Raw genomic sequence first — 20,013 nt, 5'->3', positions numbered from 1 at the left:
AAATCTGGCCTGACTTGCATCCATTTTGTGGCAAAGCCAGAGGCGAAGCTATTTCTAGTTTTTATTTACTCAACCTAATGTCAATAGTCATGCATTTTACTGCAGAAATGTAATTGTGCTTTATATGGGCTTGAGACCTGCATATGCATGTTAAATCATGGAGTTTTCAGCATTGTGTGGTTTCTAACAGAAAAACCTGAGTGATGTGTCTTTTTACTCGGAGTATTTTTTGGACAGTGTGCTAGCATGCTTAGAATAAGTGACAGTCATTCTAGATATCTGAGTTGGACATATCGGAAGAGACAAATCTGTTCCAGCAAAATGGGCAAGCAAAAACCCTACCAATCAATTTCATACATGCATTATGGTGCATATGTTTTTGAATTGGTAAAAATAATTATGTGTAGATATCCATACCTGGTATACATTTAATTATATATATTTAATTAAACTTAATACTTGTTTATTTTAAAATCCTTAAAAATCCAAATTGTCTTGTAGTTCCAGGAGTAGAAATACTCCCTAAAACTGTGAGAATGGAACATTTTCTTTTCTTTTTTCTTTTTCTTTTTGGCTTTTTAGGGCTGCACCCATGGCATATGGAAGTTCCCAGGCTAGGGGTTGAATCTGAGCTGTAGCCACCAGCCTACACCACAGCCACAGCAACACCAGATCTGAGGCACGTCTGATCTACACCACAACTCATGGAAATGCTGGCTCCTTAACCCACAGAGAAAGGCCAGGGATCGAACCTGAGTCCTCATAAATACTAGTTGTGTTTCTAACCCTTGAGCCACAATGGGAATTCCTGAGAATGGAATATTTTCTCAGTCTGTTAACCTGAGCTTAGTCCACACCTTCAGATGCCTCTGCCCACTGATACTGGCTATTTTGCTTCCATGTCCTTAGGAAGGTTTAAAAAAAAAAATCCAAACTTTAAAAAAGGATTTTAAAGGTAACACGTAAAATAGTTGAATAAAAATTGAACAAATATAACCAAAAAAAAGGTTATCCAATAATTCATGGCCTCAAAGGCAATCACTGCTAATATTTTGATGTATTTTCTTTCAGCTTTTAAACACATATACACCACAGTTGTACACATTTTGTATTGTTTTTTTTTAACTCTCACATTTTCCCACATAAATGTCATTAGATACTCTTTTTTTAAAAATTATTTATTATTATTTTTTTTCCCACTGTACAGCAAGGGGGTCAGGTTATCCTTACATGTATACATTACAATTACATTTTTCCCCCAGCCTTTCTTCTGTTGCTAGATACTCTTTTAAATATGTTTTTATAAATATCCCTGTGAATGGATACATTCCAATTTATTGAATCAATACTCTGATGTGGGTATTAGGGTTTTTTTTTGCCGCATCTGTGCATGCAGAAGTTATGAGGCCAAGGACAGATGGATGGAACCTGGCCAAAGCAGTGACAAAGCCGGATCCTTAACTGCTAGGCCACCAGGGAACTCCCACGGTGGTTTCCTTTTCTGATTTAGCACCAGCAGTGTGATGATAAATGCCACCAAGATAATTTTCAGTTTTATAGAGTCATAGATTCCCCTTTCCAGGGAGGAGTCTGTCCCTCTATCCCCCTCAATTCATCACAGTAAAGGAGTCAGGGAAGCCAGAGACAAGGTTCCAGAATGGAAGACTGGATGAGGACCTGGAGAGCTTGTTGTGGACCCCTGGGAAAGTGCTTCCTCAGACACGGAAAGGCCTTGCCGGGACCACAGAGCATCAAGGGACAGTATCCTGATGCCCAGACAGCTGAACCAGCCCAGAGACAGGAAGTGCACAGTCAGGAAGCTCTTCTTTCCAAAGCAGTCTGGGAAATTTCTCATCCATAGGATGTTTTGTTATTGCTGTTGTGCTGTCAATAATTTAATTTTAGTTGACCCCCATATGTTTTGGTTCTGCCTTGCTGAGAGAACAGCAGGTCACTCAGAGGAAGGGTCGCTATCATTTTGAGCAGTTAGAAATTCTGCCCACTCCTTCTTCTCTTCTCCCCATTTTCTAGCTCTAAGGTTCTCAACCTCTTCCCAGGGAACATTTTGAAGATTTGTGGGCTTTCTTTTTGAAATTGCCATGATGGGGGGGGGCACTATGGGCTCTTATGGGCAGGGCAGGGGAATGATATTCTTCAAAGCCTAGCCTGCAGCATGGAACTGTGCCTCCTCCACATGCTCAAATGTCCCCTAGGACATTCATGTAGGTGAAAACTTATGTTTAATTATCTGAGCTGAGAGTTTAATACAGTTAAAAAAAAGTCTTATATGCAATGAACTTTCTAGGAATGCAATTACAGTTCTGTGTAAATTCAGGGAAGATTGACTTTGCTACCAAGGGTTTGTTCAACATTTCGTTAAGTCACTTCATTGATGGCAACATGCTGGAGGTAGTTGAGTCACCGACTCAGCACCTGTATCAGCCTGCATTTGTAGCAGTTCCAACCCTGTGATTCTGTGGATAAGTGCAAGCATCTGCCTACTTCGTTATGACTCCAACACTCACACATTAAACACTCTTTTACTACAAATTACTTTTTTTTAATGTTACAGACAGAGAAGCATGTTGACTTTTTTTTTTTTTTTAAGTTATGTATGTAGGTAGGTTATATCCTGGGAATTTCAGTTCAGCACAGTAAAGGAGTCATTACAAGATGCTTGAAGGTGGAGGCGTTCTCTTGTGGGGCAGCAGGTTAAGATCTGGTGTTGTCACTGCAGTGGCTTCCGGGCTTGGGTTGCTGCTGTGGCTTGGGTTCCATCCCTGGCCCAGGGACTTCCACGTGACCCGGGCAAGGCCAAAGAAAATAAATGTTTGAATTAGTTCTAATCAGCCTCATGGTATTTGGCTTTTTTCCCCACCAGAAGCTTTTCCCTGCCTCTTTCCCCAGAAGGAGCCCTCTCTCTCCTCTGGTAGCCCAAACTCACTCCCATGAACAATATACACACGCGCGTGCACGCCGTGACACAGACACAGGCACACACCTTCCACCACCAGACAATAGCCAGGAGCCTCCGGAACCGTCAAAAGGCCTGCACTTCCCCGACTGTCTTGAGAGCTTCCAGTTCTCCCTTAGTCAAGAAATATTGATTGCTAGGCCCTGCTGGAGTAGAGAAGATAATGCTGGCTCCTGCCCACTTGGAGGCTCTTTTTGCTCATTGCTTTCTTTCTTTCTTCTCCTCCCCTCCTACTTTAATTTCTCTCCTTGATGCTCCTCTTCTCGTCTTTTGCTTCCAATCCTCTCTCCTCGTTCCCTCCCCCAAGCAGGCGAGTAGCAGAGCTCTCTGGTCACCAGCTGTCTCTTCCCCATCCAACTCCTGTCGCGCTGAGGTGGCTCCGGGCCTTCACCCCCTCCCCTGTCTGACCCTGGCTTCTCCTTTCCCTCCCACCTCGTTTCCTTCTCATCCGGCCTTCGGCCTCAGTCTCTCATCTCACCCCGAACCAGGCTCCCTCCTCTTTGTGCAGCCGTCTTTCTCCACCTGCATCCCAGATTCCCCGTCTCAGCGTCAGCTCCTTGGCCTTTGGCTCGGGCTCCCTCGCCCCCACCCCAGCTTCCAGTCGTCTAGCCCGCGGGTCCCCGCGCGTGTGCTCGTGCACGGGTGTCCCTCTCTCGGGCCTCGGAGCCCCGCTCCTCCGCCGCCCGCCCCCCGGCGCGGTGGGCGGTCCAGGGCGGGGCTGCGATCCGGGGCGGCTCCCGGGGCTCGGGTTGTGGGAGGTGCCCTCTCCCCGGTCTCCCCCTCGCTTCCCCCCGCCCCGTCTCCTCCTGCACCCTCCTTCTTCCCTCCGCCCGGGAGCTCTTCCCGGTCCCCGGCGCCGCCTCCTTCCCTCCCGGCTCCCCGCTCCCGCGGCCGCCGCCGCCCCGGGGAAGGAGAGACGGGGGTGGGGTTTGGGGGAGGCGAGAGAGGAGGGGGAGACCCTGGCCGGGCAGGAGCCCGGATTCGCGGGGAGGAGGGCCGGGAGGAGGGGAAAGGTGGAGGAGAGAGGAGGGGGGGAGCGGGGAGGAGCGGCCGGGCCTGGGGCCTTGAGGCCCGGGAGAGCCGGGGAGCTGGGCCGGCGCGCCGAGGTAAGAGCCAGGGCCGGGGGGGCTCGGGGCCGGAGAGGGGCGCGCGGGAGGGCCGAGCCAAGAGCCGGGGGCCGGGGGAGCGGCGGGGAAGGAACCGGGAGCGGCGAGGCGGCCGAGCCCGGGAGCGTGGGGAAGCCGGGCTCAGGCGAGCCGCGGGGGCCGGGGGAGAGGAGGTGGTGAGAGGTGGAGTCCCGGGAGGGTGGGGGGGGCCGAGGGAGGCAGGAGGAGGGTGGGGACAGGCTCTCTCTCCTCCTCTCCCCCCACCCGCGCCGGGCTCCGCCCCCGCCTCCTCCGCGGGGCGCTCTCCGGTCCCCCGGCTGAGCCGGGTCGGAGCCCGGGAGGCGGCCCGGAGGGAGGCCGGGCCGCCTCCCGGGTCCGGACCGGCACTGGCGGGGCTCGGTCCCGTCCTCACGGCCGCCTCTCACTCAGATGCTGCTGCTGCTGCTGGCGCCGCTCTTCCTCCGCCCCCCGGGCGCGGGCGGGGCGCAGACCCCCAACGCCACCTCAGAAGGTGCACCCTTCTCCAGCGACCTCGGGCACCCCACCACCCCACTCCCCCTTTCCTTGCATCCGCTCTGCTATCCGGTCGGCCCTACATGGCATCCTGGCCTGGCCAGCCCGTCTGCTCGGCCCCACTTTACTACTCCTGACCTCCTTTCCATCACCCCCCCGTCATTACCCAGCACGCCTTTTCTCTGCCCCCCCATTACTCTACCAGGCCACCTCTCTGTGACACCACGTTATTTCCTCAACCCATCCCTCTTCCCTGGCCCCACATTGCTACCTCAGTTCCGCCTTTTCCCTCCTTCCACATTGCTGCCCAGGTGGCATTAGAAGACCCCCTCTCCTTTCCTCCTTATTCTGCTAAGATTCTCCTTTAGCCTGTCTTACCAAGTTCACTCGCATAGTCTATCTGTTCACGATTTCTTAATTACTTTTCTCCATTATCCCAACCAGCACCCTTCTATTCCCACTTGTGGGCGCTCTGATGAGCCTTAGCCCTGGCTCATTTTGCTATGTCCTTTAGCCCAGGGTTCCAGTACCCACCCCCACTCCCACCCTCCAACACCCCATCCCATCCCCTCTGTCCTCCACCTGCCCACTGACCTCGCCCTGCGCCCCCCGCTGCCTCCGGCTGCTGACTCCGCCTTTTCCTTTCCCCCACCTTCCCTCTCTCTCCGCCTTCCCCTGGACGCAGGTTGCCAGATCATACACCCGCCCTGGGAAGGGGGCATAAGGTACAGGGGCCTGACTCGGGACCAGGTGAAGGCGATCAACTTCCTGCCCGTGGACTATGAGATTGAGTATGTGTGCCGGGGGGAGCGCGAGGTGGTGGGGCCCAAGGTCCGCAAGTGCCTGGCCAACGGCTCCTGGACAGATATGGACACACCCAGCCGCTGTGGTGAGTAGCCTCGCAAAGCCCCTCCCCTCTCCAAGCCAGTTCTTCTCCCTGCCTCAAACTTAGCTTTATTGCCTGCAAGTCAGCACTTTAAATCCAGTGTAACGAAATTTACCAGTATATGTGCTGAAAGACCACTATGTACAGGGACTTTGCTGTGTGCCGTTGAAGGCTGTAAAGTTAGCAGCCAGCACACTTCATTTCATCCTCCCTTCAGTAGGCCACTATTTGAGAAAATAACTTGGCTATTCATCTTGTGAATTGATCTCTTTGAGGATTATTAGTGACAGATTATGCAGAAACATCCTAAAATGATTTCATCACATTTTTGAATATCTGTCTCCAACGCAGAGACCATATGCCCCCAATAACACCCAGTTTTTAACATGACTATAAGCCAACTATAATAAGGCAAATCTGATTGTGCATCTAAAGTTACATACATCCACACATCTCAAAGCCAGAGAACCACCCACTGTACCTGACTTTGAAGAGATCCCATTTTATGTGCTTATAGCTCCATCTTGGGTTCCTATGATGGAAATGCTAGCTTGCTTTCCTTTTTTTTTTTTTTTTTTGATTGTGTGGTGGATGCTTACAGGGTTTTGAGAAGAGAGGAAGCTAGAGAAGTGAATCCTTTTTACACTTGATTTCCTGTGGACCCAAACCCAAATCTGAACCCCCTCTTTGCTCTCTAAGGGGAAGGAATCTTCTCCAACTCGCCTCTCTCTTTATTTTCCTGTTTCCACAGTCCGAATCTGCTCCAAGTCTTACTTGACCCTGGAAAATGGGAAGGTTTTCCTGACGGGTGGGGACCTCCCAGCTCTGGACGGAGCCCGGGTGGACTTTCGGTGTGACCCCGACTTCCATCTGGTGGGCAGCTCCCGGACCATCTGTAGTCAGGGCCAGTGGAGCACCCCCAAGCCCCACTGCCAGGGTGAGGGGAACAGCTGTGTGCATGCAGCTGATGAGGATGCTTGTCAAAGGATGGGAGTGGGGTGGGAATGGCTGATGGGGAAAAGCAGGGTGCTATACAAAGTGGGGGACTTGGGGGAGGCAAAGGCCCCAAAAAGGCCCAACCTTTTCCTCCATTCGCCCTGCCTCAAACTTCCTCCTGCAGTCCCCCGTTACCACTTTACCTCCGTTGGGGGCTTCTTTACTTTTCTCTTTTTAATATCTTCCCCCACATTTTCTCCTTTCCTTTATGAACCTCACTGTCCACCACCCTTCTTAAGGTTTTACATACTCAAGTTTTCTCAGCCTCAGTTCCTTTCTCGACACTTAGAACTTTCTATGCATCACCTTCTGGAATCGATCCCTCTGCATTCATTGTATACCTGACTTATGGTAAAGACTAAGAAAGAAATTATATGTCATACTACAAAAATCAATAAGGTTGAAAAGAATATCTAGGGTGGAAAATTATCAGGGTAAAAATTAAAAAGATTTGACAGTGGGGGCGGCATTGTCAGAACATTAAGGACAAGCCAGGGATAGGATGGGAAGAGGACAGTCCTTTACTATACCTCCCAGGCAGCCTCCGTCATCCCCAAGGAAATCCACCTTATACCCACCACCCCCTCTTTTGCCACCTAGTTCTGCAAACTTCCCCCCTTTCTAGGCACCTAGAGTCTCCCTCTGCAGCCTTCTTTCCTGGGATACAGGCATACCTCATGCTTCTCCTACCTTTGTAGACTCTTTCACGAGGCCCTGGCTTTCCTCACCTAACTTAATTATTCTGCTTGTAGTTTACCATTCCATTCTGGAAAGTGGGAGTCCCATTCAGGGGTGCATTTATTATGAAACTAATGAATTTTAAGCTCCAATGTTCCTTGCTTACTACAGGCTTCTTGTACTCGAATAATGTAGAGGGTCCTAATAATGTGTTTCACATGGTCATAGGTTGTAAAAATTGCAAAAGTAAGATATTTTAATAGTAATAGCTTAAAACCAATTGCATTGGTATTTTTTTCTCTTAAAGAGTTTACCCCCCCCCCAATTTTATAATATTTAGGCTCCACAAAACCGGGATCTGCCCATGTCTTAGCTGTTGGCACTCCTGTCCCAAATTCTGTTTTCCTATGAAAAATAAAAGAAGAAAACCAACAAGTCCTGACCCCCAGCCCCACCTTGCTCTTATCCCCAGGCACCCTCCCCTCAGAAACGCAGGCTTCTGCTCCCCGCGGTCTTCTTCGGCATGGACAGGTGTGGGAGGGGGCTGGGGATCAGGCCTGGGAAGCTGGGCGCCACTGGTAACTCTTCTCTGATCCCCGTCTTTCCTGCTGCCAGTGAATCGAACGCCACACTCAGGTGAGATCGGAAACCCTCTTCGCGTGCACTGCAAATCCCCTAACCCCTCACTCTTCATCCCCCACCCCCGGGGAATTTTGCCCCTAGGCTACGGGTTCTCTTTCTTCCCAACCCTCCCCCACCTTCCCCCACCCACCCCAGTACGCGGCCGGCCCTTTCCTTTCCTACCTGTTTCCAGCCTCCAGTCCCGGTTTTCTGCGGGGCTGCCGTCCCTCCCATCTCCCTGCCTGGCTGCACTCCCCTCGGCTCCGCCTCCTCCCTGACTCCGCTGCTGCCAAATGGCAGAGCCCCAGCAGGGGGCGGCAGGGTGCTGGGAGACCCTGAGCTTCCAGCTTGTTCCCCTGTGGGGTTTCTTCCGACCTTCTCTGGAACATTTTCCTACCTGCCCCCTACCCAGGATTTCACCTGCTGACTCCTTCAGCCCACCCGTGTCACCCATGGCCAGGCCTCACTCTCCCTCCTCCAGCTCCTTCCCACATCCTTTCCTTTAACTACGCCCTGTCCCTACTCTTTTATCTCAGTTTCTTCTCCCACCACCCCTTCTCCGCCTCGGTCGACCCAGCTCCTTGGCCCCCCTCCTCTACCCCCGTCACCACCACCTTGTCTCCAGCCCTCCTTCTTCCTCACACAATTCTCTCTCCCAAACCGATCGCATCGCCCTCTCCCTCACCACCCTCAGTCCTTCACCCCATCTATTCACACCCCTTCGAAGACGCTCAGGCGCCGGCCCCTTTTCTCTCGCGTCCCACTCTTGTCCTCCCCTTCTCCATCGCTCGCTCCTCAGAGCTTCAGCTCCCGCGGCTCCCTCCGCCCACCCCGCCCTCCTGGCACGCCCCTTCCCCTCTTTCCTCCTCCCCTAAGGTCCCCTTAGGTGGGACCCTTCCCGTCCTCGTCCGGCCCCGTTGCCCTGGGGGTCGCGTCCTCCCTCCCCTCCCCCTCCCCTCGGCTTGGTCTGTGGTTCCCACCGCGGCGCTCGCCTCCATCCCCGCCCCCTTCCTCCCTCCCTAACCCTGCCCCCCACCCCCGCTGCCGCGCGCCGCCCGTGACGTCAGAGCCCCCTCCCAGCCCTGCCTCTCCTCCACCTCCTCCTCCTCCTCCTCCTCCCCTCGGTCGGTCAGTCAGTCCGCGAGGAGAGTCCGCGGTGGCAGTGGAGGTGGCGGGAGCCAGAGCCGTGGGGGCTATAGGAAGCCAACCTTCCCTGCTTCCTTCCCCGAGGCCCTATCCCCCTCCTCCGCACAAGACCAGGAATGGAGGCGCCTCCCCGACATCCCCTCAGCAGCCCTCCCCAGGAAAAGTGTCCCCCCTGAGCGCCTCCTCCTCCCCATACAGCTACCCCCGCCCCCTGCCATGGGTCCAGGGGCCCCCTCTCTCCGGGTGGGGTGGCCGCTACCGATCCTGGTGGTGATGGCGGCGGGGGTGGCTGCGGTGTGGGCCTCCCACTCCCCTCATCTCCCGCGGCCTCACCCGCGGGTCCCCCCGCACCCCTCCTCAGAACGGCGCGCAGTGTACATCGGGGCGCTGTTTCCCATGAGCGGGGGCTGGCCGGGGGGCCAGGCCTGTCAGCCCGCGGTGGAGATGGCGCTGGAGGACGTGAATAGCCGCAGGGACATTCTGCCGGACTATGAGCTCAAGCTCATCCACCACGACAGCAAGGTAGCCCCGGACATGGGAGTGGGTGGGAGATGGGGCCTTGAGGGGCCGGAGGCCAGCTGCACGTGCCTTAGTCGGAGTGGCTTCTGAGATTGCCAGGCAGACCCCTCCCGTGTGTGTGACTAGCAGGAGATGGGGCGGGGGCGGGGGGGGGTGGGAGCTGGGGAGAGTCGCAGGGGCTGGAGGTTCAAGATGAGGGTCTAGGGGTTCAAGGTGGCTAATCAGGCTGCAGGACAGCCGCTTCTGTTCCAGGAGACCCCTGCAAGTGCCGGTTGGGGAGTGGTGGGAGAAACTGGTGATGGGTTTAGGATACCAGCCCCAGCCGATGCTGTTCCTCCGGGGAGTAAACTAACCCTAGGATGGGTTGGGGGATGGAGGGAATGAGGCGGGGAGCTGGATCGGGGGTTTACATTTACCATGGTAACAAGGTAAATCTGGCAGCAGGTTGGAGCTGAAAGGAATAGGGACCCAATGAGGAAAATTTTGAGGGACTTGAGTGCTCCTGTTTATTTATCATGACAAACAGGGAGCTGTGGTCTCCACCTGACTCTTGCCCCTTGGTCCCCAACCGCGTTGAGGATTCCTGGACTGTGGGACCATATGGCATATTGTGGTAGAGGAAGGCCAATGGTCAATGGATGGGCAGAGGCACTAGGAAAATGAATAGGTTGAGAGGTCTGCACAGGAGCCCCACCGAGAGTGTGGGGATGGTGAGGAGTTAGGATGCAGGGAAGAGACAGAGATGGGGAGAGAATAGCAGTGGGGGAGGGGGGCTAGGAGGAGGGGTGGGCACATCGGGGAAATCCTGGGGGATCCTGTGGGACTTGGCTCTTGAGTTTGTCTTCCTTACAGCAATATGGCCTCTAAGAGGTGAGAAGGGAAGTGGGATGTCCATTAGGGAGGTGGGGAAGAGGGAGGGGGGAGGGTAAGAAAATTAGGGTCTGGGGATAGTAGGGGACAGTCAGTCTTATAAGGTCCCTTTCCCCTCCCTATCCCCTGCTGGATGACTGAGGTATGGGGAAGGATGTGGCACAGGGAAGGAAGGAGATTTGGGACCTCAAATCTATCTTCTGTCACAGGAGGCCCCAGAGACTTAAGGGGCTGGGGGAGAGTGAAAGCCAGCAGAGGCGGGGACCTGGTGGTACACCTGGGGTGGACTGGGCATGAGTATTCATGCTTTAGAACAGCAGTCAGCACCTAGAAATAAGTGTGTGAGGGAGGAGGGAGCAGAAGTGCAGTTGAAGTTAGGGTACTTGGGGAGACGAGGGCACAAGGATTCTTAGGAGCTCAGAGAGGGAACTCGAAATCCCTTCTGACACTTTTACAGTGATTCTCAAACTTCGGTGTACCTACACCTCACCAGAGGAGTCTATTAAAAATACAGAATCTAACTCCTGGGTCAGGGATGAATCCCAAGTATCTGCATTTTTACCAATAAAAATCCTATGTAGCTAACTCCAGGATGCTCCTGGGAAGAGAAGTAGATGTTAGGGTAGGAGAGGCAGGAAGAGAAAGAGGGTCCAATCCGATGGAGGAGTCAGGCTTAGGAAAGCCAGAGAGGTAACTGGCTCTGGGGGTGGGGGTGGGAGGACAGGGAGAGGGCCAGGGAGGGGTGGGTGCAGGATTTATGGGAGCTAGGGGAGCCCTGGGCGTGAGCTCAAGCTCACCCACTATGACAGGTGATTCCCTGGAGGTGTTGGGGAGCAGATGGGGACCTGAGAGAAGGGAGATGGAGGAGAAAATAGCAGAGGCATCAAGGGGGAGATGGAAAGGCAGACAAACTGGAATGTGTCGTTTCCTGCCCGCAAATCTGGATCCTTGCTCCTTGTGAGAGCAGAGGAGAGGGAGGAGAGCAGAGGAAGTCTACTGGGGAGGGGGTGAGAATCACGAGGCTGAGGAAATGTGCCGTGATGAATAGGGCTGAATAGGGCTCGGAAGGGGAAAGGGGCTGTGAAAGAGGGAACGAGGAAACAGAAGAGATGCTACCCCCACAGGTAGCCTACATTGCCTGTTTGTCTGTATCTTATATGTTCTTATATGTCCTCGTTGTTCCTATTAACCTTCCCTTCAGACAGGAAAGGGAGGGGTGCTGGGGGCAGGTTCTGGAGCAATAGATGCAGGAAGATGGGCTGTGGGAATGGTAAAGATACACAGAGATGCCCAAGTGGGAGGCATGCATAGTCGAGCAGAGCAGACACTGAGCACTGCCCTTAGCAGGGGTGGAGGAGGGTGGGCAGGAGAGAGTTGGTCCTGAGGGCCAGCCTTCTGCTTCTCCAACTTCCCACCATGTCCCAAATGTCAGGCCTCAGTGGGAAGCGAGCAGGCACCAGGGGGTCTTCTTTATTTCCTTCTACTTGCCCCCCCCATCACCTTCCCCAGTCCCCTGTGCCTCCTGTCTGTCCCCTCTGCCCTGGCTCCCCACTGGCTTCCATTTCTTCCCCACTTCCTTTGGGGCTCCAGCAGCTTCTGAAATGTCATATTTCAGCAGGAGGGGAACAGGCAGTGGGAGCCCGGGGCTAGCTCTTCCTCCCCCACTTCGCCTCCTCCCATCACGCCTTGCCCCTGGAGCTCCCTGGAGCTCTCGGCATTGTTTACTTTCCCAGCTCCATTCCTCTCTTTCAGGCACCCCTAAAAGCATCTGGTTTCTGGAGCATCCCATTCTGTTTATTCTCCCCAGCTCTTCCCTCCACTGTTTCTTCCCTCCCTCTTCCGCCCCCAGTGTCTTCTTTTTTTCTAATGAACCTGTCAAATGTCAGGGCCCAGTGGGAGGGCATGGATTGCTGAGCCAGAAGCCCCTGGTGGGCTTGTCCCTGTTCTCTTCTGTTTATTTATCTCTAGCCCTGAAAAGAAGCGGGAGGAAAAAAAAAAGGCAGGTGGGGAGGGAGAGGGAGTTTGCGAGGTGAGGGAGGACTTTTCATAATATGGCTTTAAGGAGGCTGTCTGGGGACTTGGGGAAATATTTATTCATATTCCTGCAGACTCTTTTCTGCTCACAGATGTTCAGAGCATAGAAACCTGGGGTAAGGGGAGGGGTGAGAGAGGGAAGGTGGGCTGGGGGATGTCTGCGGATGCGCGGAAGGAGGGAGGGCAGAATTTGCATATGTAGTGGAGGGGTGTGCAGGGGAGGGGCGGATAAGAGAGGAAGGGTGTTTCAAGAATAGGGGAAAGGAGACTCGGGAGGATAAGACATGGTGATCATGACGGAAGGGTTTGAGCGGAGGGATGGGTAGTTGGGGGAGTAACTAGGTTGCTGGGGAGAAAGAAAAGAGTAGGAGTTGCTGGGGCAGAGGAGCCATGAGAGAGCGTCCCTCATCCCCTCTGTCCTTGTTCAGTGTGACCCAGGCCAAGCCACCAAGTACCTGTACGAGCTGCTCTACAACGACCCTATCAAGATCATCCTCATGCCCGGCTGCAGCTCCGTCTCCACACTCGTGGCCGAGGCTGCCAGGATGTGGAACCTCATTGTGGTAAGCAGCCCCCTGGGGGCCAGAAGGTGGCCTGTCCCCTCTTGGGCTGTCCTAAAGAGGGGGTGTATTGTGGGCTTATATTTAAGAGGACTGCAGGGGACCCGCTTCCAAGATTCAGGGTCCTTTGCAGACCTGAGCTAGGCGGCCTTCCAGCAGGGCTGCTGCTGACCTGCTCGCCATCAGAAGGAGCGGAAGTCACATCAGTGGAAGAGCAGCCTGATGGATGGAGGGGGGGGGGTGTGGGCTTTGGGGAACCACTTTTCCTGGAGCTGAGTCAGGGGAACATGGAGGCAGGGAAGGGCTGAAGGAACGCCAGCAGCTCTTAGCCAGGCGGTCCTGGGCACACTCCACCCCATCCCATCTCCCTCAGCTTTCCTACGGCTCCAGCTCCCCGGCCCTGTCAAACCGGCAACGCTTTCCCACGTTCTTCCGAACCCATCCGTCCGCCACACTCCACAATCCGACCAGGGTGAAGCTCTTCGAAAAGTGGGGCTGGAAGAAGATCGCCACCATCCAGCAGACCACTGAGGTCTTCACCTCGGTGAGGAGGGGCCGGGGGATGGGGCCTCCACTCAAATCCCAGTGCAGAGACACGTGACCCGGATTCACTGGGGGTGAAGACCCTGATGCTTTATGGACGCATACCGATGCTATGTGCCAAGTGGGTTAAGTGCACGTTCTTCCTGTAGCCAGAGGAATGAATGAGTTGAGTTTCCAGGATCTTCTCCAATGTTTTGGTTTTAAGATTTTTTTTCCTGCTTTGATGCTTTTTTCCCCAGACAGATAGATCCCAGATGACCCAGGTTCACTTGAGAGGCAAGATGAGGGAGAGAATAGGAGAAAAGAAGCTGGGGTGGGGGTAGATTCCAGAGGCACCCCAGGAAGGTGGTGTGTGTGTATGTGTGTGTGTGTGTGTGTGTGTGTGTGTGTGTGCGCGTAAGATGGGGAGTGAGGGAATAGAGAGGGGGGACAGAGAGAGAAGAGAGGAGAGAGAGGCAGACAGACATGTGCGTGTACATGGTCTGTAACTGACTCAGAGATGCAGACGTGGAAGGAGAGGTGGGGGGAAGGGGAAGCTTCGTGGGGGTAGAGGGGAAGCACCTGGCTCGGTACCGAAGGAGACAGCCTGCTCCCTCGCTTTTATATATTCTTTGGGTCCTCTAGTCACTTGCATGTTCAGTGGGCCATTAATCCTCCCCCAGCCTTCTCTGAGTGACTCAGGACATTCTCTGATCCTTTTGTCTGTCTGCCCACCTGCCTCTTGAGGTTGACATCATCCTGGCTATAGCAGACCCTGCCTCACCCTTTTCTGGTGCCTCTGATTTCCTTTCCTCCATTTGTGGGTGGGAGTGGGATGACGGGGTGACTTCCCTGGACATAGAGCCTCAGGAGGGGCTCACCAAGCCCCTTCCCAGTTGGAAGCCACATCCTAAGAGGACAGATGCTTTCCTTTGAATTCCGCCCACTGGGGACAAAGCTGTTGAGGGCAGGCTCAGAAGCACTGTTCCTTTGCTCTGAGTATGCAGTCTGGGTAACGCCGTTGGTCTTTGCGCCCTCTGTTTTTCCTCTTTGTTCCTCACCCCCACTCAAGACTCTGGATGACCTGGAGGAACGGGTGAAGGAGGCTGGAATCGAGATAACTTTCCGTCAGAGTTTCTTTTCAGATCCAGCTGTGCCTGTCAAAAATCTTAAGGTAGGATGGTGGCCGGGGGTTGGGGGGTCGGGGGGGTGGAAGAGTGGGGGTGAGGGGTGAAAGGGTCAAGGTGGGGGTACAGCCAGCAAAGGGTCTGGGTTGGGGCAACAGGGGTGGGTTGAAAATGAGAGTGAGGCAGGGACAGGCTGTGTGTTTTTTGTTTGTTTTTGTTTTGGGTATTGAGATATAATTGACATAAGACATTGTATAAGTTTAAGAAGTACAATGTGTTGGAGTTCCCATTGTGGCTCAGTGGTTAATGAATCTGATTAGGAACCATGAGGTTGCGGGTTCGATCCTTGGCCTTGCTCAGTGGGTTAAGGATCCGGCGTTGCCGTGAGCTGTGGTGTAGGTTGCAGACATGGCTCGGATCCCGCGTTGCTGTGGCTCTGGCATAGGCTGGTGGCTACAGCTCCGATTCAACCCCTAGCCTGGGAACCTCCATGTGCTGCGGGAGCAGCCCTAGTAATGGCAAAAAGACAAAAAGACAAAAAAAAAAGTACAATGTGTTGATTTGGTACAATTATATATTGCAATTTGATCACCATCATAGCATCAGCTAACACCTGCATCAAGTCACATAATTTTGATCTGCGAGGCAGTAGCATCTCCTGGGGAAGTTTAGCTCCATCTTCTAGTTTATCCACTATGCATTGAGCAGAACCCTGCACTAAGCACTTTGGGACAGGAAATCAAAGCTGTGAAAGTGCTGGGCTTAGCCCCTCTGGCATTTCCCGGCGTCTCTCAGGAGCTCTGTTCTCTCTGTTCCATAGCGCCAGGATGCCCGAATCATCGTGGGACTTTTCTATGAGACTGAAGCCCGGAAGGTTTTTTGTGAGGTGGAGTTGGAATCTGAGGCGGGAGGGGCCTGGGTGGGCCTGGGTGTCTCCTGGGACCTCTTCTCTGCATCCCTGAGCAGGTGACTGGAGGTGAGGATTAATAGGAAATCCCTGCCTGTTGGCTCTGACTCCGTATCTTGGCTTTTCAGACACATGACACTTTCTCCAGGTCTCCTTTCCCTCTCGCTTTGTGTTTCTGGAGGAGCCTGTGAATCCCATCTTTCCTGTCTGGCTGGAAAAGGCCACTCAGGAACGGAGGCTGGGGCACGGGGAGGCATTTGGAAAGAGGAGTAGTCGAGCCTTCCCTGCTACCCCAAGACTTGTAGATTTCTCTTTTCTATTCTCCGCTTTTCTCTGAATCCTGAGAGATAAGACAAGGACATGGAACAAAGACCCAGCCCCCTCTCCCCCGCCGCCCCATATTCAGGTGTACAAGGAGCGGCTCTTCGGGAAGAAGTATGTCTGGTTCCTCATTGGGTGGTATGCTGACAACTGGTTCAAGATCTATGACCCGTCCATCAACTGCACAGTGGACGAGATGACCGAGGCGGTGGAAGGCCACATCACCACTGAGATTGTCATGCTGAACCCTGCCAACACCCGCAGCATTTCCAACATGGTGAGTGCGTGAGGGCTTAGAAGCTGGCACCTGGGCAGACGGAGGAGACCAGGGTGGGGGTGGTGGGACTCTTAGGGGAGGGGAGCAGGTATGGCGTTTGGAGGTGCAGGAGGCAAGGGGCCTCTGCCCACCCTGAACTTGTTTGCGTTGTGTTTCCTGTGGATTCCGCCTCTGCTGTGACTTCCTTGGGCAGGAAAGAGAGAGTAAGGGGAGTGGTGTGTTCAGAGGGCCCCCATGAGTTGCAGGGCTGTTACCATGGAAACAAGGAGCAGCTGGCAAGAAGGCAAATGAGGGAGAGGCGTTAATGATAATATAGATGCCGTATCCGCCAGCATACCTTTACAGGAGCTCTGTTCCTGGGCAAAAATTCATTTTATTTTCTTGGTGATTTCAGAGCACTTTAGAGATGCTTAATATTCACTCCTGGTTAATACTCAATTAGCTTGGCTTCTGATGCTTTTTAATGATTCTCTTTCAGAATTTTAGATGTAAAAGGGACTTTTGAAATCAGTGAGTCCTAGAGAGCTGGTTAGTGACGGACCTGGGGCTAAAAGGCACACTTTCTGTTGGGGGAGTCAGCCTACAGGTGAGGGGCATGAATGAGAAGGGTGTGGGAGTGGTGAGGAGACTCTTTTCTTGTGGAGCACTACATCTTAGAGAGAACCAGAATCTGGGGCGCCCTTGATAGGGCAACTTGCGTGTCTGCTAATTATGCCAAGTGTAGCCTCTTGTCTGGAATTCCTGCTGTGCAGAGCATGCTAGGGGCGAGTGAATGGTTGTAAAGCCACCTGAGTATCTTATTTTTAAAAACCTGTGGTAATAATTGCTTTTATGTAGTCAGCAAGGCACTCAGATACATGATTTCAGTGATCCTCATAGCAATACTCTGATGTAGATTTTTCCTTTCTGTTTAATAGGCCAGGAAATAGAGACTCAGAGAGGTCAAATGATTTATTGCAGGTCACCAGCTACGGAGTGGTGAAGCCAGAATTGAATTCTAGTTGAATCTCACTCCAAACCACTGTGCCCTCCCATGGGAAACCTTGAAGTCTCACTCTAACACTGTTTAGCAGATGGCAGTTTTTGAGCAGGGGAGAGGGGAGATGCAGGAGCTTCATCCTGCCAGTGGATTGTGATGGAAGGGTCAGTTGTCACGTGTACTCTAATCACGGATACTATCCTGAGACATTTCCAAGGGATCTTGGTTGAAAAATACAATGGAAAAATTCTGCAAGGTCACTTCTCTGTAGAATCCCTGAGAGGTAAGTTGTCCTTGAGAACCTGGGGAGGTCGAGGAGCTGATAACCAAAGCCAGAAACTTTACTGTTGCCCTGAGCTCAGGACCTGCCAATTGTGACTTCTGCCCTACAGCAGGGAACCAGAGGACTTGGTTGGGGGTGGAGGGGGACCTCTAGGCTTTGGAGCAGGATGAGTTGGAGGGGCTCTTCCTGGCTCTTGGTCTCTAGAGAAAGATGGTGCCCGTCTTTGAGGCTTAGAGGTATCATTTGACTTGCTTGGTAGCCTAAAATGCCAGGTGAAGAGGCCAAGGTTTTTCAGAGGGTGGAAGCCATCTTCACAGTTGACTAGAGAAGAGGTTATAGATGAATCAAACAGGAACAAGAGAAGTGGATCAGAAACAAGGGGTGAGCCAAGGAGATTTAGAGAAGGAGCAGGGTTGCCTTCCCTCTGTAAGGATGGCCTTATGTTTAGATCAGTAGTTCTCAAACTTTAGCCTCTATCAGCACCACCTGGAAGGTTCGTTAGTCTACAGACAACTGGGCTCTTCCCTTGGAGGTTCACATTCAGTGGGTCTGGGGTGGGGACTGGGAATTACATTTCAACAAGTTCCCTGGGGATGTGAATGCTACTGGTCTGGGGAACCATGCTTTGAGGCCTATTAGAGCAGTGGTTTTCAGTCAGAGACTGGAGTGTTAGGGACAGTTTTGGTTGTCACAGCTGATATCTAATGAATAGGCCAGGAAGGCTTTTAAACGCCCTGCAGTGTATAAGACAGTCCCCACGACAAAGGATTATCCTGCTCAAAATGTCAAAAGTGCAGAGATTGAGAAAGCCTGGCTTAGAGATAGAGCCTTTAAGAGCTAGATGTGGGAGCGCGGGTTAGGATGGTTTTGGAGAAACACAGCTCGGGGCTGGAGCTGTGCTTGAGTCAGGTGTGAGCGGCATGCCTGGGGACAAGGTGGTGAGTAAATTCTGATTGGGATAGAGGTCCCCTCAGACCTGGGTACCATGCAAAATAAAAAGCTCCTCGAGATACACATTTTAGGTCACTGTTGTGAATGTGTTCCCCTGCATAGAGACAACCAGACAGGACTGTTAACAATTAGGATCACAGATTTGCACTTGGTCGATTCACTAATTTCTACAGGTTGTGGAATATATATATGTATTTTTTTGGCTTTTAACTCAATGCATTTTATTATATTTATGCTTGTACAACAATCATCACAACCCAGTTTTTTTTTTGTTTTTTGAGTTTTTTTTTGTCTTTTTAGGGCCTCACCCATGGCGTATGGAGGTTCCCAGGCCAGGGGTTGAATTGGAGCTGTTGCTGCCGGCCTACGCCAGAGCCACAGCAATGCCAGATCTGAGCCATGTCTGCGACTTACACCACAGCTCATGGCAATGCCGGATCCTTAACCCACTGATCGAGACCAGGGATCGAACCTGCCACCTCATGGTTCCTGGTCAGATTCGTTCCCGCTGTGCCACGACGGGAACTCCACAACCCAGTTTTACAGCATTTCCACCCCCACCCCCGCAACCTGTCTCCTTTGGAAACCATAAGTTTTTTAAAAAAGTATGGGTTGTGGAATTTTTGTTGTTTTTTGGTTTTCCTTAAGCTGCCTCGAAGCATTTCCATTTGAAAAATTGCAACCATCTTTTGATGACCCAAAGGGGAGAGAGATTTTGGGGGTAACTTTATGAGTGGTGCTCCCAGTGGCCAAGTGTGTTAGTGGCGAGGACCTGGAGCCCGCAGAGAATTTGCGGATCTGGGCAGGGGCTGGCATCACGCAGAGCAGGTGATTCCCTGCCCGTCTGGGTGATGTTCAGAGGCAGTGTTTACTCTGAACTGAAGGTTGGATGAACTTGGAGGCTGAGGATTACTTGAAAGTCCCAGCTTCACTGCTGTCTGCTGAGCAGAGGCTCTTGGAGAGAAACATTTCAGAGGCCATGAAGGGTAGTTGGGAAGAGTATGGACTTTGAATGGGTTTGAATCCCAGCTCTGTCACATACTAGCAGTATAACTTCAGGCCAGTGAAACTTTTCTGTGCCTCGTTTCCCTTATATCTTTCTAAAATGGGCATGTAGAAGTATTTACCCATTGGATTATCTGAGAATTAAATAAGCTGATATATGTGCCTTAAAAAAAGGTACCTTAGTATGTACTATGTCCTTACTAGGACAGTATAAATGTTAATTATCATTATTAACATTATTCTGTATAAGGAAGGATGATATTAATGAAACATATCAACAAAAGAATTAGGAGGACTTAGTCATTTGAAAGAGTCTAAGGTGATTCTAAGGTTTAGTCTCATCCTGGGAGGGTTGGGAGTGAGAAAAACTAGAACTTAATCTTAGATATTTAAAATTTCAGATTATTGATTATATGGTTACAAATCCCTTACAGACAGTTGGAGATACCGGCCCTGAAATATTGAGCTGGGATGATAGATCTGAATATTAGTAACAAAGATAAGGTTGAGAGAGAGGGAAATTCACAAAAAGAAAAGGTAACTTCCTTTATATCCACCTTTTCATACATGTCATTATTTCATCTTCATAATAACTCTTCAGGGTGGTTAATATCATTCCCATTGTAAAGACAGATAACCAACTAGTGAGGTTTAATAACTTATTTGAGATTATATAGCAGGTAGGTGGATTAGTTAGAATCCATCCTTCCACTGATCCATCCCATAGACATTTTTCTT

At 52.1% G+C, this 20,013-nt stretch overlaps 1 protein-coding gene across 4 annotated transcripts in view; it reads left to right on the top strand.

Moving 5' to 3' along the window:
• The first annotated feature begins 3,753 nt into the window (after positions 1–3,753).
• Positions 3,754–20,013, top strand: part of GABBR1 (gamma-aminobutyric acid type B receptor subunit 1) — a 29,292-nt gene continuing 13,032 nt past the window's right edge. The window contains exons 1-11 of one of the 4 annotated variants that reach the window (XM_047797809.1): positions 3,754–4,080; positions 4,510–4,591; positions 5,279–5,482; positions 6,231–6,416; positions 7,769–7,789; positions 9,282–9,442; positions 12,772–12,906; positions 13,277–13,447; positions 14,498–14,599; positions 15,373–15,438; positions 15,866–16,057. In XM_047797809.1, the coding sequence (XP_047653765.1) occupies positions 4,510–4,591; positions 5,279–5,482; positions 6,231–6,416; positions 7,769–7,789; positions 9,282–9,442; positions 12,772–12,906; positions 13,277–13,447; positions 14,498–14,599; positions 15,373–15,438; positions 15,866–16,057 (1,320 nt within the window). In that variant the 5' untranslated portion in view covers positions 3,754–4,080. Of the gene's footprint in view, positions 4,081–4,509; positions 4,592–5,278; positions 5,483–6,230; positions 6,417–7,625; positions 7,790–9,281; positions 9,443–12,771; positions 12,907–13,276; positions 13,448–14,497; positions 14,600–15,372; positions 15,439–15,865; positions 16,058–20,013 lie in introns of all 4 variants that reach the window. The other 3 variants (XM_047797810.1, XM_047797811.1, XM_047797812.1) reach the window with 3 other exon arrangements.

Source organism: Phacochoerus africanus, chromosome 9 (genome assembly GCF_016906955.1).
Source record: "Phacochoerus africanus isolate WHEZ1 chromosome 9, ROS_Pafr_v1, whole genome shotgun sequence".
Taxonomy (NCBI): Eukaryota; Metazoa; Chordata; class Mammalia; order Artiodactyla; family Suidae; genus Phacochoerus; species Phacochoerus africanus.
The sequence above is the reverse complement of the archived record's forward strand: the minus strand, read 5'-3'. Positions and strand labels throughout refer to the sequence as shown.